Source organism: Pithys albifrons, chromosome 2 (assembly GCF_047495875.1).
Source record: "Pithys albifrons albifrons isolate INPA30051 chromosome 2, PitAlb_v1, whole genome shotgun sequence".
Lineage (NCBI taxonomy): Eukaryota > Metazoa > Chordata > Aves > Passeriformes > Thamnophilidae > Pithys > Pithys albifrons.
Genome location: NC_092459.1, coordinates 65,538,449 through 65,562,277, shown reverse-complemented (window position 1 = coordinate 65,562,277; position 23,829 = coordinate 65,538,449). Strand labels below are relative to the sequence as shown.

The 23,829-nt window shown below is 40.8% G+C and overlaps 1 protein-coding gene across 3 annotated transcripts in view; it reads left to right on the top strand.

Annotated features, from left to right (window-relative positions):
* Nucleotides 1–4,012: 4,012 nt before the first annotated feature.
* PCMT1 (protein-L-isoaspartate (D-aspartate) O-methyltransferase) overlaps nt 4,013–23,829 on the top strand; it is a 36,269-nt gene continuing 16,452 nt past the window's right edge. For 2 of the 3 annotated variants that reach the window (XM_071549333.1, XM_071549334.1), the window contains exons 1-5: nt 4,013–4,280; nt 17,220–17,324; nt 18,430–18,461; nt 20,136–20,240; nt 23,376–23,496. In XM_071549333.1, coding sequence (XP_071405434.1) covers nt 4,028–4,280; nt 17,220–17,324; nt 18,430–18,461; nt 20,136–20,240; nt 23,376–23,496 — 616 coding nt within the window. In that variant the 5' untranslated portion in view covers nt 4,013–4,027. The remainder of the gene's footprint in view (nt 4,281–17,219; nt 17,325–18,429; nt 18,462–20,135; nt 20,241–23,375; nt 23,497–23,829) is intronic. The other variant, XM_071549336.1, reaches the window with a different exon arrangement.

Sequence of the window (23,829 nt, the reverse complement as noted above, 5' to 3'; positions counted from 1 at the left end):
TGTTAAGTCTAGATGAAGCTGACTCTGGGAGATTGGTCCAAACATATTAGCTGAGACAACAGGGCCCACCTGTGGATTATCCTTAAATATGACTAAAGCTAGGAGTGTGAGTGAAAGGGAAGAAAACTGAAAGCTTGTCTGTCTCTCTGACAGAGGTTAGGGAGCCTGAGAACAAAGGCATTTACTAGATCATTGGTTGTATTAGGGCAGGATAAAGCTAATTCTGAACTCGATTTGCTTATAATCTTGCTTTTCTCCAATCATCATTGAACAATATTTAAAGAAAGTTATTTGGCAATGCCAAAACAATATTTACAGCAGGCAAGAATTCCTGGAGTTGTGCCCAGTTCAGTCTCTTGAATGAATACAGTCACTGTGCAGGGCTCTGCAGAGCAGATGTAACAGCAGAGGGCCCTGTGTGCATTCATAAGCCTCACTGGCCCTTGGCTGGGCTCCCATCTGTGCTGGGGTCACTGCTCTTGGCCTGAGCCTTGTTGTAGGAGGGCCTAAGTCCAGCCATGTTGCCCAGACTTGGTGACTGGATTCCCTCAGGGCCTGACTTGTCATTTTGCTTGATGGTAAAACCACTACTGTCCCCAGCCCTGCTCTGCTTGCCTTGCTCAGGTGCTGTGGAATGGTGTCCTGCTGTGTCGTGTTAGCATCCTTGGCTCACCTTCCTTCATGGAGGGGTCCCAGTTCTAACGTTTCCTAATGTGGAAAGTCACTGATGTGACAGAGTTCTTCTCACTTCCTCTTTGAGTGTTGAGCTGGGAAAAGGTGGATGTGGAGTTCAAAACAATGTAAACTGCTGAAATGGTAATACAAAATGAAAGTACACTCCAAACTAGCTTGAGCTTACGGGGAAAGAAATGGGATGAAGGAGAGCCATTAAATTAAAAAACAGAATGGAGGCAGGGAGAGGAGTGAGTGTAGGTGTAGGAGCTAATTAGTAATGGGATTTGGGACATAACTGTGGAAACGTTCAGCAGGAATATTTCACAGAGAAATTTGTGCTTGTGGTATGTATACGCAGAAGCAGATGGGATCAGAGAGTGATGATCAACTTTTCAAATTCTTTTGAAATTCAAAGAATTAAAAAAAATCTAATGGGTTCATGAGGTGGGAGGGAAGTGATGATACAGAAATAGTAGCATGGAGGGGTTTATATATAATCTTATATATAAGTACAGCTAGGGGATTGAGATGTGGGTGAATGAGAAAAAGCCAGAGTGCTTACCGTTAGTGGGATCTTCATGGGATTCAGAACAATCAATGATGGCCCATTCTGGCTGCTGGCATTCCTATGCCTCTTTCCTAGCAGGACAATGCATGCATCAGCTCCCTGGAGAGTCTGTACCTGTGGAAGATGGAGGTGCCTGCAAAGGGCAGTGGGCATCCAGGGACCAAGGTACTCACACCAGTCTGGACAAGTGAGTGGGAGTAGTATATAGAAATGCTGAGTATCAGAGCAAACTGAGAGGTTCCACACAAATAATGATGGCCAGAAAACAATTTTATTTTTTAAAATTTCTGCTTGTATTACACCTTAGTGTAGAATGTCTGTGTTCCTTTTAGTTTCATCTCAATGGATGTGCTCCTAATAAGTTTAAAAAATTGATTAATGGCCTGGGATTATAGAACAGAACGAGTTAGGAACCCTTACGTTTGTTTACTGCATAAATGGGTGCATTCTGCCACTACTGGTGCCTGTTAGTTTCCCAGGGCTCTTTGAGACAACTTGGCTTGTCTTAGAGCTCCTGAGAACCTGCCAAGCCAAGTGCTGTTTCCTTCATACATGCCTGGTATCCATCCAAGACACCCCAGATACTGCTAAGGAAGACCCACACTTCTTTTAATTCTCTGAATAGTTCTGTTAAGAACATAACCAAAGGATGACCAGTGGGAACATTCGGTCTGAAAGTGACTGGGCAAGTCTTCAGATTCGTAAGAGATAAAGGTGGCGTCTCTCTTGGTGCTCTGTGACAAGCCTAACCCTAATTCAAGCTGGTCCTAGTAAGCAGTATCAGTTTTTACGTACATAGTTTCTCTTGTGTTTCTTGTCTCCCAAAGGGGTAAGTATCTTTGGAATGCTTTTAAACATGCGCCAGCTAGTTTCTTGCCAAGAACCTCTCTATGTGAGAGCAATGGAGTTTGCTTGCATCTGACAAAAGAAAATGTCTTTTGCATTTAAAACAATTAAGTTTTTCTGTGCATGGGCTTTTACAATGTCCATCTGTTCTCTATACTTGCTGCCCTTTGGAAATTCCTCTAACTCCATGGCTTCTTCTCTTCCAGCCCACTGGGTATAACAGGAAGACCTTTTATATTCTGTGGCTGGCTGGGAGCCTTTCATGGACTGTGGAGCATGGTCATGCTTAGGAGAAGTTAGATGGAAGATACAGAAGGAAGCAGTGGATCTCTCTCCAGGATTCAAAGAACTAGATAGGAAACGTCTTGGAAGTCTATGGATGGCATCCTGGTGTATGCATTGAGCAACTGCAAGATTTGCCCTGGACTGACTGCTAGCTAGAGAAGCAGATTCCCAGCTCATTTTCTGCAATGTTTATACAATTTACTATTTATAGGGCCTGTCTAGTCACAGTTATATATCATTATCCTCAGGTTTCAAAAGCCAAGAACTGAAAATCCTGTATCTGGTACCAGGCAGATGACATACCTGTGCCAGTGCATCTGGTTAAGAGGGGAAGTGATGTAAAATTGCATTCCTGGGCATGTGGAAGCCCATTTGCAGGGAGCAGAAGATAGCACAAGTGCAGGAGTCACAGCACTGACTGTAGGTTCCCTGAAATTGCAATGCTGGTAAATACCTTCCCATGAAAATAATAGAATATATATAATAGAATATATATATATTCTCAAATCTTCGTTTGCGAAGCCTGGCCATGATGATGATGATGATGATGATATATATATGTAACAGGTGGCAAAAGAACGTTGGTGGCAAAATTAATCGTTAAGGAGTTTCAGAGTAGCCAGGAATACCACACGATTGTAGGAAGTGAAGTCCATGGTTTACTGCATGATGCTACAGACTGTGGGAGGAATCAGCGGTGCTACTTTTGCCTTAAGATTGCTACTTCATAGTGGCCTGGGACACAGTAAAGGACCGATCAGAATCATCAGTTTGGCATTTACTAAACTCGGAGCTACTGACCTGGACGCCTTTTAAAAGGGATTGTAATTTGCAACTTTGTCCTGTGTCGTCGGCATCGCATCAGTAGATGCTCTTAGACGTCGTCAGCATGGCACCGATAGATGCTCTTGGGGAACGCTGGTACTTTTGCATCGTTCAGCTAGTACAGCCGATTCCAGCGCTCCATACCCTCCCATCCCGCTCCAATGTCCGCGCAGCTTCCCGCGTGCTCGGTCCCCGCTGCCGCCCGCGGGGACTCGCGGGACGCGCCGCTCCCGCGCCCGCTGGCCAATGGCAGCCTCCAACACGTAGGCCTGGCCCGCGCGGGGCGGCCGCGGCCAATCGACGCGCCCCATGCAAATCACCACGCCGGGAGACGCCGTTAATTGGCTCCGTCGCAAGGACGGCGGGTCGCGCGCTGGACCGGGGCGCGGGGCTGGCGTGGGGCTGGGCCGGGCCCGCCGGCACCGACACCGCCTCTGTCGGTACCCGACGTGTGCCCGCGGGTGTCGAGGGAGCGGCCAAGGCCGGGGAAGGGTCGGAGATGGCGTACTGAGGTCCCGCTTCGCTGTCTCATTCATTAGCAAGAGCTCCTAAGATCACAAACTCCACTCCCCCAGACCCGTCCCGCCCTGTCGCCGCTTCTGGGGCGAGGGCAGGAGCGGGACCTTCCCTCCAGCGCGGGATCCGCGCCCCCGGCACCAAAGCCGCCAACCGGGAGCGGCCGCTGCATATCCTCGCTTCCTCCCTCCCTCCTGCCCGCCCGTCCCCGCGTGTGGGGATCTCTCCACGCGCGCCCCCGGGCGCGGTGAGCGCGCATGCGCGGGGGGCTCGGCGCGGGCCGACGGCGGCGGCAGCGGCAGCGGCCGGGGCATGTCGGGCGCGCGGGGCGGTGGGCACGTGGCCCCTCCCCTCGGCGGGCGCGCGGCGGCGGCGGCGGGAGGAGGAGGCGGAGGGGAGGAGGCGGCGCCTGTGTCGGCGCTGGAGGTTGTGTCCTTCCTGGGGAAGCTGCTGTGCGCAGTCGCGGCGCTGAAGGCGGCTCTGTACCTGCTCCGCAGAGTGTGCCTAGCGATGGCCTGGAAGTCGGGCGGCGCCAGCCATTCCGAGCTCATCCACAACCTCCGCAGTGAGTCCCGGGGCGGCGAGGCAGGCGGGCGGGCGGGGCTCCTCGGCCGCGGGGTGCCCGTTACCGGCCGCCCGGTGCCCGTTACCGGCTGCGCTCCCGCAGCGCCCACACGCCCCGCCGCCAGCTGTCACAGGGCGCCTGGCTGGGGGGTGTGTGTGTGTCTGTGTGTCCGGCCGGCAAGTGACTGTGTGTCTGTCTGTGTGTGCCCGTGTGCCCGGGCGGGGGGTGTGTGCCCGGGCGGCGGGCGGTGCCGCAGGGCGGGCCGGGCTGTTGTTGCGGGCGGCGATGCGGCGGGCGGGGCGGCGCCCATGGCGGTCCCGGAGGGAAAACGCCGTGCGGCAGCCGCGGCTGTTCCCAGCCCGCCGCCTCCCCCCCTCCCCGGCCCCGTTCCCGCCGCCTCGTCCCCGGCGGTCTGAGCCGAGGCGGGGCCGCGGCGGCGGCGCCGGAGGGCCCGTGATCCCCCGCACGCACCGACATCGCTTCCGTCTGGCTTGGCTGCGGGCGGCGGGAGCGGCGGGGCCGGCGGGCGCCCTCCCCTCCTTCAGGCCACGGTGGGAGCCGCCCGCCTTTGGGAGAGGCCGAGGCTGTTTGTGCAGCGGGAAAGGGGCGTGTGGCAGCGGTTCCCCCTCCCGCAGGGTCCGGAGCGCTCGCTGCTCTCCCCAGCCCCGAGAGGCTCCTCTGGAAGGGATGGGCTGGGACCGCGGGGAGGGGAGAGGAGCTGTCGGGTTGCGGACTCGTGCTGTGACAGCCGAGCTTTGAGGTGGCTGCCCGGGATACGGCACTCCCTGTCCTTACTCATAGTTTGTGCTGTCCCCGTGCTGAACGTGGAAGGTGTTGGGCGGGTGCGTCTTCGCCGATGTTCTGCAGTACATCCTGAAGTCTGCGGGTCTGTTCTAATCACAGCTTTCATTTCTCATACTAACATTGGATTAACCTGTGTTAGTTACACTTGTGCCTCTTTTCTTTACTCCTGGCCTTTTCCCTTCCTCTCCTCCAAGCCTGTGTCCTAGACATAACAGGATGTGCATTTGGAGCCTGTATTCTGGCAGTTGTCTTCTATTTTAGTTGTGCTGTAAGACCACAGACAGCTTCATCGATGTGACCTCCTCGTTTTTCTGGAGTCATAAGAGAATCACCCTAGTTGTTTTCTCCACTCTGCTTTTGTTAGATCATCTGATCCTGTGGTCTTTTCCAGTATTTTCTTTTGAGAACTATTCCATCCAGCAGAGCAATGTATGCTGAAGTGACTTTCACTGTAAAAACTGCTAATTGTTCTACAGTTTCACTGTTAAAATCTGTTTAATAAGTAGATAGTAACTTCTCTACTTACAGAGTAGTAGTCTATTTTTTTATTTTGTTCTGCAAATGAAAGGGCTAGAAATACTGTTTTAGTGGAATACTATTCTCTTACACAGCAGGGAAAAGCTTTCTCATGTAAAAAACAATGTTAAGCTCCAAAATATATAAAAAAATGAGTATTGCCAGAATTGTCTATGGCTCTCAGAACCTGAAGGCAAAACCAGTTTCTTTGTTGCAAAAGACAATGACACTGTTTTTCAGCACATGGAAACTGTTTTGGGCTTTGCAAATAATAATAATAATAATAATAAAAAGCTAAACCCCACTGTAGTTAGTGCATAGCAACAGTAGTATGGAAGAGGAAAGTAAAATAGAAGTGCTTAATATTGTAATCTCAAAGTATTCAGTGATGGTAATTATCTGGAAAATTACAGTTTGTAATTTCCCCCTCTCTGTTTTGCACATGCATGCCAAAACGTTTTGAGGGGTGTTAGATAATCAAATGGTGGGTTGGCAATAAAATTTCGTGGAAGCACAGAGGCTTTTGATCTTGAGCAAGATTGTTTTGTCAACCTTGGTGGAACTCTGGTCATGGTGTAGGGCTTTATCAGTGCAGAGCAGTTGCTGAATGAAGACCATAACTTTTAAGCTAGAGTTTCCCAAGTAAGACGATGCCTTGTTGCTAAAATTTGGAACAGATTTACAAGAAAGTACTGGTTTTATATGATATAATTCTCCCAGATATGTTTTAACAAACATAAAAATCACTGGTTACAGAAAGACTAAAATGCTCCAGAGAATGTCTTTTGAATAGTAGATCTTTCAGCATATTTCCCCCCTCTAAAAACAGCTATGTGGCATAGGATTTCTAGCATTTTATGCTAGAATTAAGAATTCAAGGCAGATAAGGTTAGTTTGATGTTGTCCAGTGTTTGTCTTGTGCATAACTTAGTAACTGAGCGTGTAATTTAGTGTATAATGTGCATAACTTAAAGGAAACAATGTAGGTTGCAGTGACACAGTGTGTTTTCTTCTCAGCAAGGCCTGGTTGAGAGCTTCTTGCTCCTGCCCTTATGCCACAGTTCTTCTCTTGACTGTGCTTGTGGAATTGCTTGTGAGGGAGGCTGTGCTTTGAGACTGGGCCACTTTCTCCGTACTTGAGAAACAGCAAGATGTAAACTCCTCAGTGTCTGTAAGCTGCTATACTGTTATGGTTAGAGAAGCAGCGAGCTTTGTTATTGGTTAAGAGGGCTGGGAAGAATGGGAACTTCTGAAACTGGTTTTGCTTCCACATGAAGGCATCAGTGGAAGACTCCTGTGGGGTACCTATTATTTTCCTCTAAAACAGCTGTGAAAGTCATTGCAAGTTGTTACTGACAATTCCTAAAGATTCTGCCTTGTGACAATAAAGGGACAAACTAATGAAGAGGGCCCTGAAATTCTGCGTATTTTTCAGTGCCTACGTAGGGAAAGGTGACTAAAGAATGTTGCATGACGTTTTGTGACATTTTGTTATTTTGATTTTTAGCTTCTTATTGCATTGGAAATATGGTCTTGTACTGTTAATTTGGGGCAACATGGATGCAGAATTTGACATACACAAAATAAACTTGTCTAAAATGTACTCTTTACAACAGCAATGCTATCCTTCAATGTGCTGTTGCCACAAAGTGTTCGGCTATGTTGTTTCCTGGTGATTCTTGAAAGTACTTATATTTTTTAAATGCTTTTTACTATTCTCAATGTTTGATTCTTTTTGCATTAAAGCTACTTAAAACAAGTATTTTTTGCCTTTACAGAGTAAAGGTAAATGAAAATACCTAAATGAAAATTCCTAAATGAAAATAGTTGAACATCTGATTTAAGACTTGAGGAAACTTTCCCCATAAAATATATTTGAAGTGAGATCATTTAACGTACAGCATTTCTAGGAAGTTATCTAAATGCAGGTTACCGTAGGGATAGAAATCATGCTAAACATAGAAATAATTGCCTGGATTTAAATGAGTAACTCTGAGTGGAGTTTCTTTTTATTATGAACCTGCCATGTAGGGATGCCAAGAAAGCAGGAAAAGACTGGGTAATGGGTGAATTCTGTGCTCTTATCTTGCTTGATTGAAGATTTGTGTCTTTTTTCCTCTGTCTTCAGCAATCCACTGATAGTTCACTATTAGGTCATTTCATCTCCTTCTGTCTTTCATACTTGGTTTCTTGCCAAGTCCTGTTACTTTACATGGCAACATCTTGGAAATCAGCTTTTCTTTCCCTCCTGCAGAACTGAAAAATTGGTTCCCTGTCCAATTCACAATCCACTAAATTCAATTGTTCCCTTTTTGCGCCTTTCTCCTTCCATAGATTTGGCTGCTGTATGATAATCTTGCTTTGCTTATTTCTCTAAACATGTTGTGCCAGTGGTGTTACCACCACATATATTTGCTTTTGAATCCGCATTTCTAGGTGAAAGTGAAGGTGAATTAACTTGGCTGTGGCTGAAGTGCTGCATAATGTTAACAGTGAGCCATTTGTGGGCTTGTTTCCTGCTACATTCTTTCATCTTCCTCTCTTAATAAACTTGGATAACAAAAGTAGCAACTCTAATTTACAAGATACCACAAATTTCATGGAATTTTGTGCCTCACTTGAGACCAAATCCCTCACTTTTCAGCGTGAATGATGCTTCAAATAAGTGTGTATTCGAGTGTTGTTAGGGTTTGAGAATGCTGTTGTTAAACATTTCTCTAAGTGTTTTGTCATTTAGGTGGTAAATAATCAAAAATGTCATCTTGGCATGCTTGGTCATGGCGAAGGCTTATCTGCAATGAATCTGCACCTTTAATGCAGGTTCCTGGTTGCTGAGACAAATACCTTTAGGAACTGGCATGACTAGGATGGCACTGGATATGGCATTGCTAAGCCTTAAGTTTGGTTCAGCAAGAGGTAAACCTTAGTTTGGTTTTGGATTTGGTTTTCACCTTGTCATGTCTCTTCCCATGGTTTATCCAAACCTCTTCTACGTCTATGTAGTTTTGCTCAAGGAAGAGTAAGGAAACTTGCATGAACATGAAGAAGGGAAGTAATAATCGGGAATTAGATCAATAAAAACCTCTTGACCCAAATTTGCTGCCTCCACTGCACAAGCAGTTGTGCTGCTTGTTGTGTGCATTCTGTGAACACCCTTTCCTTCAACATAAATATTGCATTGAGCCTTCAGTGACTAAACATTGTTACTTATGGCCAGGTAGCCAAACCATTGGAAATACAAAAATAAAATAAAAAATAACACATACACTGATATGTTAATTTAAGAATATCTAAAATTTCTTAAAATTAGTTCATGTCTCAGGTGGCAGACTTGAAATCTCTGATGCTATTTTTTGAAACATTGATTTAAAAAAAAAGCCATGAATTTGAATAGTTGCCTAAAAGAGTTGCTGTGAGACTTTTTTATTAGTGATTTAGGTATTTGCTAGTGATTCACCCATGTCAGTGAAGTGTTTTGCAGAAATTTTTACACCTTTGATTGTTTAAGAGGGAGGGCCTTCAAGTGCATCAAGACAACTAAAGATTCCAGAAAACAGGAAATTTTAACAGAAAGGAAAAAACCAAATTTAAAAAACTTTTATCACATTGGTGTGTTAATTAAGACTGTGTTCTTAACTGGTTCTTTCTTGTTGGCATAATTTTTTCTCTTAATGTTAAACAAGGTGTCAATGTAATATTAAAAACATACCCATACTTTCCCACAAACTCCCCAAATTCAGTACAACAAAGTCCAAGTCCCCAGTCATCTGAGAAAAAAAAAGGGCATGTTTTTGGCTGATTATTTAAATCACAATTCTTTATAATCAGTCATTTTAATTAAAAAATATTTCATTCTTTTGCTTAATGGAAGATACATATTTGTCTCTGGATATAATGGCACAATATGGTTCTTTTCCTGGTGGTCTTAATCTGCCTAATAATCCGTAGCAAAACTGAAATAATTTTTCAAATCTGTCCAAAACACATCCTTGCTGTTGTGTGTGGGTGTTTTAAAAAGAGGTCATCTTCTATGGAGTGCTTTCAATATAACTTTAAGCTTTTCTTTTAATGTTACTACTTCTTTCATCCTGATGTAGAATCAAAGATCCCTAAGACCTATTGGAAAGCTTAGAAAGAAATGCATAATGTTCATGTTCTTTTGAATGATTGCTTCTGTGAATAATGTTTGTTAGTGCTATGTAACACTTTCAGTAAATAAAGTTCTTAATTTTTCTCAGGATGTTCATTTTATTAATATTCTTAATTTTGATTTAAATTGACAACACTTGGTGAAAATTGAGTAAACTCTTTCAAAGCCTGAGACCAGTAAACCTTTGGAATGACATCTCTCCTGGAATGGCTGACTTATCTGTCAAGACTTCAGAACCTGAATATGTCAATATTGGACTTGGGCACAAAATAGTTTTAAATGCTTGCACCGTTGGAATCTAAAAGAGATGGTCAGGCAAATGTAATCATCCTAATTTCTGCTACTATGACCGCTCTGTCACTTTGCCCCAAGACTGAGGGTTCTGTTCTGGTTCCTCAGCTTCTGTGTAGTACTAGTTGCTGTTTTAGTGAAACGACTTTCTTAGTAACAGACTGTTCACGTGGTCTGGCTGCTGGTCTCACTAAGGTGTGAGATGTGGAATATCTGCCTTTCTTTACAGATCTGCTAAAGCTGTTAAGTAGTTTTGCCTCAAGCCTTACTGTGAAGAGAGTTCCTTGTCTATCTGTCCTATCCAGTTAGGTTTATCCTAACCTCTGCAGCAGTTTTTAGTTACTGCTGATGGTTGTTGCCACTTCGCATTGAACTCCTCAGTTTTGACATTCCATGCGATGTGTAAGTGAAGTTCAGCCCCAACAAATGTAGAGGGATCAAGGAGTCATCAGGGGTGAAGTCTCCCTCATCTGCACATGGTTGTTCTTTGGAAAGTGCAGTTCTTTTTGCATGCTGAACCCAACCTTAAAGTCACTTTCTTCTTTTATGTACTCCCCAAACTGCTGATACAGATTTAGACAAAACAACAGAACCATTTTGATAAATAAACATTACAGATAAAGGTGTGTGATAAAGGTGTGTGCTGAAGGGCTATGGCAGCTCCTCCCCTAGAGAAGAAAAGGGTTAATACCAACCTAATAGGCAGCATTGACCTAACAGTACAAGGGAGCAGTATAAGAGTACAATACAGCTGTGGTTAAATATGCTTTAGTTACTTACCTGGAAACTTTCAGATCCATGGCAATTAATAGAAAACTCTTATCCATTGAACCAAGATAGGCACGTTGGTTTTGAAGGTCATTCTTATCAAGTAGGGAAGGAATATTCCCATAAAGTACAAGTGAAATTTTGAGAGATAAGTTTGTATTTAACTGAATCTTGAGGCCATGTACTAGTTCGCTGTGTTGAACCTACGTCATGCTTCCCATGTTGTTTTATCTCATATTTTGAGTAGCATTTAAATGATAATTGACATTTTTATTATTATTACTATTATTATTAACCATAATAATTCTATTTATTTATTTATTGCTACTTTGGGATTTTCATGGGATTTGAACTTTTTTTGTTTAATTTCTGGACTCTAAAATCAGGCATTGGAATGGGCTGCCCAGAGAGGTGGGGGATTCACCATCCCTGGAGGTTTTTAAACTGAGATTGGACGTGGCACTGAGTGCCATGATCTGGTAAATGGACTGGAGTTGGACCAAGGGTTGGACACGATGATCTCGGAGGTATTTTCCAACCCAACTGATTCTATGATTCTGTGATTAGCTCTGATGGAGCCTTGCTTTCCTCAGCCTTTCTGTGGTCGTGTCTCTGAACGAGACTTTCTACTGATCCCTTCCAATTAGCTGTATGCAACATCCCATTTCAATAATGTATTATGTGAATCCAAATCACAGTGATAAAGGTGGGCAGCCCAATGTTTGAGGCATAGATAGCTCATAAATTATTAGCAAAGCACAAGAGGTTTGCATGTATGAGCAGTTTTTAAAAAAGCTTGTTTGCAGACACCTACTTTCAGTTTCTTTAGCACAAAGAGCTTTGTATGTTTCAGGGTCGGGGTCCTTTATTGGATCTGTGGGTGCTGATGCATCGCTTCTTGTTCAAAGTGCTTTCTTTGTGTTCATGCTTTAGAGTGAAATCTTCCTATGCTCATTACTGAAATAAAATTCTATTGACCAGATCACATTCTTCCCATCTTTTTTTCTTCCTCTGCCCACACAAAAAGACCGTGACCTTAAAAACGTCAGTCTGTCAGGTGCTTAAAACCAACTTCACATTGTTGGCAAATCAAGATGTGCTTCTGTTCCAGCCCACTCTCCTCTAGAAAGTTGCTGGCTGTTTCGAGTGGGTCAGAGGGAGGCTGTCATTGACACTGTCCCACATCACATCCTTGTCTCTAAACGGGAGTGGCATGGATGAGACAGGTGGAGCACTCGCTGGATTAGGAATCAGGTGGATGGTCACTCAAAGAGTTGGGGTCAATGGCTCAATGTCCAAATGCAGACCAGCGACGAGCGGTGTCCTCAGGGGCTGGTGTTTGGCTGTTTAACAGCTTTGTCAGTGCGACTGAGTGCACCTGCAGCAAGTTTTCTGATGACACCCTGCTCTGTGGTGCAGTCACACACTGCAGGAAGGGGATGGCATCCAGGGAGTCCTGGGCAGGCTTGGGAGAGCCTGAGTGGGAGGCCTGTGTGAACCTCAGTAGTTCAGCAAAGGCATGGGCAAGGTCTAGCACCTGAGTGAGGGCAATCCCAACAAATACAGGCTGGAAGGTGAATGGATGGAGAGTAGCCCTGGGGAGAAGAACGTGGGGGTGTTGGTGGATGGGAGACTGCGCGTGACTCAGCAATGTGTGCTGGCAGCTTAGAGCACAAAATGTATCTTGGGCTGAGCCAAAAGCAGCGTGGCCAGCAGGCTGAAGGAGGTGAGCCTTCCCCTCTGCTCTGCTCTCATGGGACCCCACCTGGAGTACTGCATCCAACTTTGGCGTCCCTAACGGAAGAAGGACATGAATCTGTTGGAGCAAGTCCAGAGGAGGACCATGAAGATGGTCAGAGGGCCTGAGCTCCTCTCCTGTGAAGAGAGGCTGAGAGAGCTGGGGTTGTTCAGCCTGGAGAAGGGAGGCCTCAGGGAGACCTTGGGGGAGCCTTCCAGTACCTGAAGGGAGCCTACAAGAGAGCTGGAGAGGGACTTTTAACAAGGGCATGTAGTGATAGGACAAGGGGGAATGGTCTTAAACTGGAAGAGAGCAGGTCTAGATTAGATACTAGGATTAAATTCTGTACCCTGAGGGTGGTGAGGCACTGGAACAGGTTGCCCAGGGAAGCTGTGAATGCTGGATGTGTTGCAGGCCAGGTTGGATGGGATTCTGAGCAACCTGGTCTAGTGGAGGGTGTTGCTGCCCCTGGCAGAGAATTTGGGGCTAGATGATCCCTTAAGATCCCTTTTAACCCCAACCATTCTATGACTTGTAATCATAGAGTAATCACTTGAGTAATTTTGATCTACTTGTTTTAATCTTTTGTAACATAAAGCTGTATGTGCTTTGCATCATGCTTTAAAGACCTCTGTGTGATTTAAAAATATCACTGTTTTGCTGAAAATTTATGTTCATGAGTGAAGTAATCTGCAGTGGTTGTGGAGAAAGTAATCTGAGAAGAAACTGAACTATGTGGATCCTGAAGTAGTCCCACCATAAATGGTTTTGGGATCTGCAAGAGCATTTTTTTATATATAAAGCCAGAAACAGGAGGTTTTTGAGTAGGTGTTAGAGCTTGTATAGTAAGCTTGTGTGCTGGATCTTATCATGTGGCAATGACACATCCTCTTTTCTGATGTGGAAGTCAGTGTTGGTTGCAAATGTTGGCTGCTGGTATCTTATGGTTTGGTTAGAAACATGTTTGATCAAGAGTAAGGGTACCTTCAGTGATGTAGTTTTTGAAATGTAAGCACTTCAGTATTGCATTTGTTGCTAAATAAAAGATAAAATAAAAAGATAGATTGTTTTATTTGTTACAAGTCTATGTTGTCTTTTGAGACTCTTCTTTCCTTACTTTCTGACAGCCAACTGCCTAGTCTCACAGGTTCCATTCAACAGTGGGATATTTCCACCTTCAAATCCAAGGTCTGTTTTGAGCTCTTTTCCTGTTTTCCTGGTGTTACTTGGGGAAAATAAGCAGACCAGAGTGGGTTTTCAAAACATGCTCCAATTATGTCAAGTTGTCATTGCCAGAGCCTCTGTGCAAGTAACTCCTGAACTTGGCAGGCACCGCTCCACTGTTAAGTAGTTACTTTTTGGCTTCAGCCCTTTGAAGCTTGGGAGTTATGCTGATATAACTCCAATAAAAATAGTTTACTTTTGCTTTTAAGCTGTTGGTGTGTTTGTGTATTAGCCTTTGCCTGTAAACACTTTATAATTTGATGTCTGATTTGTTTGCAGTACTGATTATTGGTCTTGAAATCCAACAGTCTCCTCAATGAGAGTCTCGTGTGCATGTTATAATTGGAAAGGATATTCAACCTATATGTTTTTAATTTTGAATTATTTTCTTGCACTATACAGCTTTCTTTTAAGATTTAGAAAATGTTTTTTGTTGGCATTTTATTAATAATTTATTGTTGATCGACTTGGTTTTTTGGTAGGCATGAAATTAGCATGTCTTCTACTACTGCCTTTTTAGGGGATAGACTTGTTTTCTGTACTTAACTGAGAATCTGATAGAGGCTGGTAAGATCCTGGCAGCTGGTCATCTTCAGATGGATCATTGCAGGAAAGAAAGGACTTTGTTGGAGCTCAGGACCTTTGCAGTTGCTGTGTTTCTCTGTATTCAGCTGTGAGACTGAGGAAAAAACCTTTTGTTATCAACACAGAAAGAATTACTATTAAGTCAAGATTGACTTCACTGTTTAGGGCTTGAATACTTTTCTTCATTCTCACCTAAAATTTGCTGTTGTCTCCGTGGTATAATAAGCAAATTTGAAAAGCAGACTTAGTCTGTGGGGGGATAGCTGTGATGGTGATTTTTTTTTATGGAGTAGTATTCAATAATTAAAGTAAATGGCTGAGACGAAATTCGGCTTCTCCCCCAGATTCTGCTGGGGTCTCTGAGTGTGGGTAACTTGCTTAAATTCTTACTTACTGATGAAAAAGATGATACTAATCAAAGACAGTCCAACAGTTAGCAAATCTCAGGAGTATTTGCTGAATGGGAGCATCCTGAATGCTCAGAATGTGGTAGTTTTTTATAAAGTTGTATGTACTTGGTCTAAAATGAAGTTTGGTGCTTTGTTTTGCATGTATATCCAGAGACAATCTCTGCCACAGAGCTCTTGTACTCTGATTAAACAAGTTGGGGGAAGAATGGGTAAAAAGTAAAGTAGTAAAATGGAGACAGAATAAAATTTTTAAATTCTGAGAGGTGAATTTACTTACAGATACTTTACTAGAGAGATGACAGGAGTAGACAAAGGAGGTAAGGAGTTTTTTAAAAAGAAGGAGTAGATTATGGGTAGTGTGAATGAAGAGGTTTGGAAGAAACTCAGGGTCACAGCAGAAGGTGCCCTGAAAATTAGAGAAGGTTCTTGGTCTTACCACTTGCTCTTTCCAGCTGGAAGCCTGGTCTGTGTTCTCTGAGTGTTTTTTTCACCAAGGCACAAAAGGAGAGCAGATGGCTGCCTATGGCTCCTGGAATGTGTGCATCTATCCACAAAATACACAGTGTCAGGAAGTAAATCACTATTTTAGATCTTTTCTGAGTGCTTCTCAGCTGCTGCTTTTGGACCTCCCTTTTGCCACCCAGAACCTTTATCTCTTCCCTTCTGTTACAATCAGTGGTGCTTATAATAATATGACATTATTATCATTATTATCATGCCTTTTTTAAAGTACATTTATTTTGAAGATACTAATTTTTTACTGGTACCTAATGACAGTCTAGTTCTGATTTTTTTGGTTTTGTTGTTTCTATGCTTTGTTCACAGAATTGCTATATAACCAATTCAACTAATTCAAAGTGGTCAGGAAAACCCTTTTTTTTTTTCCTTACTATCTTAGGTTATCAGTGCCAATGTGTCAGTGGATTGATTTGTTTTCTTTTGGGTACAATTTTGCTCAGTAAGTAAACTTATGAACTGCTGGCTCAGTTTAAGAACTTGCACTGAAATGATGAGTTTCCTCTGACTGGAACTGCTGTAGTACAGAGTTCTAAATGAAGTCAAAGCACAGGATGTGTGTAATACATGTGGACTGTGAGGAAAGTCTTTGCTTTTTCCACGACATATCAGATATATTTTAAAAAATAGTATCTTTTAAAAGGAATTATTTTCCTTAATAATTTCCTTAATAATTTCCTTTTGCAGTTCTATGTGATACTTTGTGTTCAGACCAAAAGGAAAATAATCTGAGGTGTTATTTTGCTCTCTGAATTCAAGCCCATGTTAGACAGGATAAATAAATCCTTGACACAGGTAGTAGATAAGAAAAAGGGACAAGAAAATCCTGTGATTAATGCGTGTGTTTGGGAGCACACTGTAAACAGTCAGTGAAGCCCTTCCTGGGCACAGGTGTGTTTGTGTTGGTGGTAATTTCAAAAAAAAACACTGGTGTGACTTCAGGACAATCTTAAAAAAGCTCCATAATCTGATTTTTATGTTCTAGGTTAGATTTTAATGGTACTAAAATCACCTTTTTAAAAAATTTTAAGTATAATTTTTCAAATAAATTGTTCTTACTTAAAGGAGGTAGTTAATAGAGCAATCCATCATTGAAATTTCAGTTATTTGTAGTTCATACTGTCTTCTAATGCAAATAGTTGAATTAGTTCTTCTGTTTATTTTCCTTTTTTTTAATTTGTAAATGCCTCATCAGAACTTCAAAAAATGGAATTACCAGTGTTAACAAAACCAAACCAAACTTCATTGAAATTGCACAGCGCTTCTGACATTTTACACACATGTATATTTACATTTTATTTTTAAAAGTGAACTAAGAGTCAAAGTGTTTTGATACAAAAACTTTTTGGTGTCAGTCTGCCCCAGAAAAAGAGTTCTCATTCTGTAGGAGTTTCTTTTACCAAAGGATTTTTTCTTTGCTAACACAAGAAAAACAGATCTTGAAATCAAATACTGAGCAGGGATGGTTCAGCTTCACATTTCTAACTTGCTTTTGTAAATTTTTCAATAATTGCTTATATACCTTGTTAGAGATATGAAGTATATCCTATTTGGTGTGAAGAGTAATACCAATGTCTTACTGACTGTATTTCAGCAACATCAAATGTGTCCACGGAATTGAGTTTTCTTAGGGGAAAGATCTTTGCAAATGGTTTCAAAATAGTGTCTATAACCAGTGGGAAAGTTTTATTCAAAGTTCACTGGCCTGATCTCTGGCCCATGGATGTAATTCTGGTATCACAGCAGGGTTGGGGCTGGAAGGAGCTTTCCAGATCACGCAGTGCAGCCTCTGCCATGGGCGGTGTGATATGAGCAGATGTTGGAGAGAGTAAGGTGTGATTTCTCACAATATTAGGAATACATTAATGCATTTTACAGCCTTTTGCATTGCAGAAGAGAATCAATGCCTTCTATTTTATTGATTGTTTTCTTTATAGAAAATGGAATAATCAAATCAGACAAGGTATTTGAAGTAATGCTGGCTACAGACCGTTGCCACTATGCAAAATACAACCCTTACATGGATTCTCCACAGTCTATAGGTAAGAGCGTCTTGTAAAAAGAATTGAAATTGTTTTCATTTGCATAACTGTGAATGCTTTTGTCATATACGTGCTAAGAATGTGAACATAATTTTTCACATCTTTATCAGTTTATTTGATACCATGTAACTAAGTTTCAGTTTGTCATGGAATGCAATTGATGTATTTGGATACATCCAGTAGAGAGATGTTCCTCAGTCAATATTAATATATGTAAATATGTGTTTCTTTTTTCAAACCACAGCAATTTGTGATGGCACAGCCGATGTTTAAGTACTTAAAAATCATTTGCATCCACTTTAAGACAGAAACAGCCTCTCTCTTTGCAGAAATTATTCAATTGAGATCCATGTAGAGTTTCTTAAACCTTTACATAAAATTTTTAAAATATGAAAATAGGCTTTAAATGGGAAGGTCTACTAATAGGACAGTTGATTTGGACCATTGTTTCCCGTCTAGATCCCAGTTTTTATTTTCCAAGACAACAGAATGAATTATGTGAATGTACTGATTACTTGAATCTGTCCCTGCCTTTAATAGTAGGTGGTGAGATCTGGGAATTTTAATAGGATTTTGTTAGTTGTATAGGAAAATTCAAAAATATTTTAACATACATACATTCTCAAAAGCTTATGTATCTTCATGGGAACAAATATAGGTGAGTGTTGCTCCAGGTTTTCTCATAGGTGTGTGCTGTTTGCAGAAAACATGAGGTTATTCTTCAGAAGTTCTATGGTCACCAGCACATCGCCTCTAACAAATTCAGGTTTTCACAAAGGGGCTGAATGGAAAAGGAATTACATTATTCTGAGAGACATTGCTTTTCTGAATTTAACATACTTGATCAAGCTTATGACAGAATAGTGACAAAATGGAGATTGTAACTGAGATCAAGGATAAAACCATGTTTTACCTGTCCAGAGTTGACCTGGCATAGCTTTCAGCTGATGTCCCTTAAGTCTGTGTAACTGTTGGGGCATGTATGGCCTGTCCTGAATGAGGGTGACAGGTAAGGCGTTGTATTTTACACTCAAGGTAGTAAAGATTGTCAGGTTCCTGTGTGAACAATGATGAACATGTTCTTCCATTCTCTGTTTTTCTACAGGTTTCCAAGCAACAATCAGTGCTCCACATATGGTAAGCTTTAAACCTAGGTGATTAGTATTTATTTCATAAAGTATTTATTTCAAAATTTAATGAACAAATTTAATGAACAGTTGATTGCAGTAACATTGTGAACTGCCTAGTGGGAGGGCACAGAAAACATCGATCAAGATTTTCCTTGGAGTTGCACTCCAATAGGGTGAGGGGTAGTGGACAAAAAAATGCAACATGGGAAAATTTTATTAGTTTCAAGGGTGAAAAATACCATTGAGGGTAGTTAAACACTGGCACAGACCTTGGAGATTGTGGAAATTCTGTTCTTTGATATAGAAAGAAACTGACTGAACAGGGCTCTAAGCAGCCTAATATAAATTATAAAAGAAGACTGAACCACAGGATTTACAGAGATCTTTCCAATGTAACTTACTCTGTGATTTATAAAAATATAAGAATTCAGGAGTGGATAACACTGATTTCAATTGCATGCTATTGCCGTAATGCCTTTAGTTCTTGGCACACACACAAAATACCCTGTTGTACTGAGTTGCAGGTTTTTTGCCACATGGTTTGAGACCAGGATGAGTGTTAAAGTGGGGATTTCACTACACAGATCTAACCCAGATATTATTTTTTTATGTTTCTTTATTTGAGATGGAAGCTGAATAGAAGCATATATTTTGTCCTTGCAATGTTTGGAAAGTATAAAATCATAGTAAAAGTCTGCTTCTCTTGACTAAAATCTTTGTAGCTGGATTAGAATTTACTTTGTTAACAACATAAAAAGTCAGGATTTTTTTGTAGAAATGTTAATGATATTATTCAAGGAAAAAGAAAAACATACTGAGGCTAAGGGGAAAAATAAGTCTTAATTATTCTTTTAAAGTCTAAGTCATTACTTTTGATTTGTTGTGTGTTTAGCTATACTAGTAGTATAGGGAGTGTGAGAGCAAAAAGGAGATGTGTCCTCTAAGGAAATATTAACAGTAAATGTTCTAATGATGCGTGTTCTAATTAATTGCATTTTCTGGGTGTGATGGATTAAGCCAATTAAGCACAGTAGTGGCTGTCTCTGAAACTTTTAAGAGCAAATTGATTTTTCAGTGTGCAGCCTAAGCTTAGTTTGTGTACTGGTCCACCACGTAGGAAAGCAAAAGTCATCAAGTGTGTCCATAGATTCTTACCTGAGTCTGCTTATCTGCCTTTGTAAAAGGCACCTTCTCTTTCCTTTTCTTTGATTCAGCAAGTGTGCAGGTAATACAAGAGGTGGTTTTAATAGCCATTTTCCTGAATGCTCTGGAGTCACCTTCTTCCTAGCTAGTTTTGTTCCAGCTTATTCCAATGTATATAGGATAATGATAAGGTAAGTTCTTTATTGACTGTACACTGCCAGAACAGCAGGACCCACTGAAGGTGAGGAGAATTGCATTGATTTGCGGTGTCTCTCCCAGTATATAAACAGAGTCTGTGCTAGAAGCCTGAATGGTCACATGAGGTATATGTATGAATACTAACAAAGTTGAAGTAAATGAAATAACAATGATTATGTCATGTAGTTAACTCCTCCCTCCACTTTTTTGTAATAGAAAATGATTCTGAAATTTCTTACACAAATGCTGCGAGCATTTCCCAAAATCTCTGAAGACATGAACATATATTGAGTGAAAGAGACAAAATACTTAGAAAGTTTCTGTCTCTGTCTTCTCTTAGCATGCATATGCTCTTGAACTTCTGTCTGATCAGTTGCATGAAGGAGCCAAAGCACTCGATGTAGGATCTGGAAGTGGAATCCTTACAGCGTGCTTTTCACGAATGGTGAGATACTTAGATTAATACTTGAATGTCAGAACTGCTTGGACTGTAGTATAACTCTGAATTACAGAGCAAAAAAAATAGCATCCTTTGTACAGTGCGCTGAAGAATATTATACAGAAAATAATTTACTCTCCTGGGTGTGACTGGTACCCATTTCTTATGGTAGCTGATACTAGATGTTCAAGTTAAATGGTCCAGTAAATTGTGTGATGGTGAAGAAACTGCTTAGTGGGGAAATTTGGTTGGTTTTTTAGTTGGTTTTTCTTTAATTGATTTCATTTTAGTCCTTGCTTTATATCTTGAAGGGAGAGGGTGTTTATCTTGAAGAGCTCAATTTTTATGTTGTCTTGTGTGGCTATGAATGTTCTTACTGTGATCAATTATTATGTATTCCTGCTATGATGGGAGTTTAGTGACTCCTAAAAGAATCCTATTTCAACAGGAAAATATGTTGTTATATATAAAAATTGTCTTTGAATTTAATTTCTTTCTTTTCTTGTTATATTGTATGAACATCAGTATAAGTATCCATTTAAGTTTTTATAAGTTAGATATTAATTTATATTTTACATCTTCTCCAAGTAACAATCTCTGTGTTATTCAACCTGTACATAAGGAATTCTCTGTGGTTCTGCCCTATCTCACATCAGGAAAGAAAAGATGAAAAAATTTGTTTTTGATGGCCATAGCTGTATAGTTAGACTAATTCATGTAGAGGAATATAATCAGTTTTTCCTTCTCTACTCTAGGGCTTTATAATTGCTTTATGACATGCAGAGACCCTCATTAAATTAACTAGATTTTTCAGTTTGTCTTTCTGAGAAGTTAATTTGAATGTGCTGATGTAGATGATAAATTCCTGTGTCAGCTTCCTTGCTATTTAGTTTTCTGTTTTCAAGCACCGATCTGTTGAGTCTCCAATCACTTGTATTTTCCTGTGTTAAGAAGTAACTAAGAATGTTTAGGACTGGAAATGCACTATCAAAAGTAATTAGGTCTCTAAGTGCTAGCTGCAAAATGAAAAAAAAAATTGTTCTCAAAATAAGTTAACCAAACTGCAGATTAGAGGAAATCTTAAATGTCACTTATTCAACTTTCTGCCCATTATTTTTTGTCTAACTTTGTAGTCAGTGATCAAGTGGTAGTAGCATGCATGGGATCTCCAATTCAACAAGCATTAAAACTTCTGTCCAAGCAATGTGTATTTTTCACTGGAGTTAGGAATGTATAAACAAACAGCCATTAGACATGAACAAGTTGTACTTGTGTGCTTTTTTCTATTAAAGCAGCTGCAGAAAAGTCAGAATTAGCATAAAAGGCAAATCTTTTTCCAGTTTTGCTGAGGTTAATCATACTACCTTTTTACTGGTATATGAATGTTGTGTTCCTCTTACGAATGCTCCTTGGTGGTTTGCTGTGGAATGCCTTACAGACATGTGCATGGTGAAACACTGGGTAATGCTTCTGTTCTATTTGATGGCATTGCTAACAGTAACAAAACCTTGAAAGAAGTGTATTACGGAGCTTAATTAATCAAAATTCAGTTAGGGATGTGCTTTTTGGACCATTTGGATGTTGGTTCTCAGTCTGCTTCTAAGCTGGAATGAGTAGCTCACATTTGTGGCACAAGTGCCTAAGTGCACACTGATGTCATGACAACTTTACTCCTATGATAATGATCTCATTTGTGGTGCCTCTGGGAAAGCTTTATGTTTATTTAGACTAGTAAAGCATCTTTAAGACTTTTTTGGAGGGTTTTGTGTTAAACTGCTGTGATGAACTTACCTATGTAGCTACAAACTTAAGTTTATTTGCTTTTAAAGATTGCTGGCAAATAAAATGAATTATAGTTTTCATCCTGTAAGTACTGGAATTATAAAAAGAGGCAGGTATATTTTTATTCCTAACAGACCATGGAGATCCCAAAAATTGTGCCATTTTGCTGTTGTCTCCATTGAATGTGCTTCCGAGTTCCAGGGTAATAGAAGTAATTGATGAGGACTCAGCGTGATACGCTTTGGAATATGCTGGATCTTTTGCCAGCTTATGGTGCAACTGACTGCCAGGCATTCCTCCAAACAGCAACCTGTAGGTGTTTTAGTGCAAGGTTGTGTGTCTTGTTCTGTTTCAAGGTGGTCTTCCACTTGAAAAAGAAAAGCTAACACTGCTCCTTGAAGGTTTGAACATAAGATTTGTTCATAATAAAACAAAAACAAATACCCCATGATAGTCATAAACAGTTACTAATTTTCCATGTCTTAACAATATTAAAATACAAGGAAACAGAAACAAAACCAAAACAATCAAATATGTCCAAAGATAGTTATATGACAGCATGGACATATTTTGCCATTGTATTCTTTGAGCTGAATCCTGTTTAAAGTGATGCAATTTTTGAAGACGTGGATTTTTTTGAATATTTTTTCTGTACTAAAGACAAAATTCCTGAAGAAATACCTGTAATAGAGAAATTTTCATTAGTGGACCTTTTGCCCCCCCCAGAACACACAGAAATTTCGTGTCATTTTTTGAGTTACAAGCTCTCAGAAGTTTCATTTTTTCCTGTGGAGAAGAGCTGTAAATCTGAAAGTAAATTCACGAATACAAGGGTAGATGGAAGGTCATTTGCCCATGACTGTTAAGTGCTGGATAAGCTTCTGAAGGAGTAGGACTCGTGAGATAACTTAGAATTAAAAAGGCAGGACTTAATCCTTGAAATAAGGTCTTCTCTAGAAAAAGCATAATCTTTAAGTTTGTTCAACATGAAGGGAGGTTCATTCTAGTCTTTGTTCTTGACGTTGTTAGTTTCTATAGCAGGTAATGAAAACAAACATGATAAAATTTAACTTCTAAAACTTCAGAGAAGAAATCTTCACTAATAGTATAACTCAAATCATATCTCAAAAAGATCACTGTAACAAGTATTTACAGAACTGTGCCAACAACCTTTAATTACCAAGTGCTTCTAGCAGCCAGCATTTGTCATTCCAAGCAGTAGTTTTAATAACATTGGGAAAATATACTTCCACTTTGTTGTTTTTGTATATATTTTAGAGAAATGGGCTCAGGAGATATAAATACTCATTTTATAAATAAAACTAGTAGAAATTGTTAAACTGTATATTTTTATTCCAGGTTGGTCCCAAAGGACAAGTTGTAGGAATTGATCATATCAAAGAACTAGTAGATGACTCAATAAATAATGTCAAAAAAGATGATCCCACATTGCTGTCTTCAGGAAGAGTGAAACTGATTGGTGAGCATCAGCCTGATATACTTACTAATTAACTGATTCTTTCTAGCATCTGGTTGAAAATGACTGAATTGGATGTGATTAAAAGTTCTAATTTAAGAAGCTAAACCAAAGAAAGAAGAGCCAAGTGAAAATCATAAAATTCAAGTCATCTTTAGGCCTTTGAAAAACAATATCTTCACCTAGTTTTGAGAATATGACTTCTGGTAATCTTAAAGAATATGTAATCATTCTACTAGAAAAGTTTAACAGGAAATGTTTTTTTTGTGAAAATACTTTTTACATGCTGAAGGTCTGTCATGTTAAATTTGCTGTTTAAAATTGGGATTGAATTTA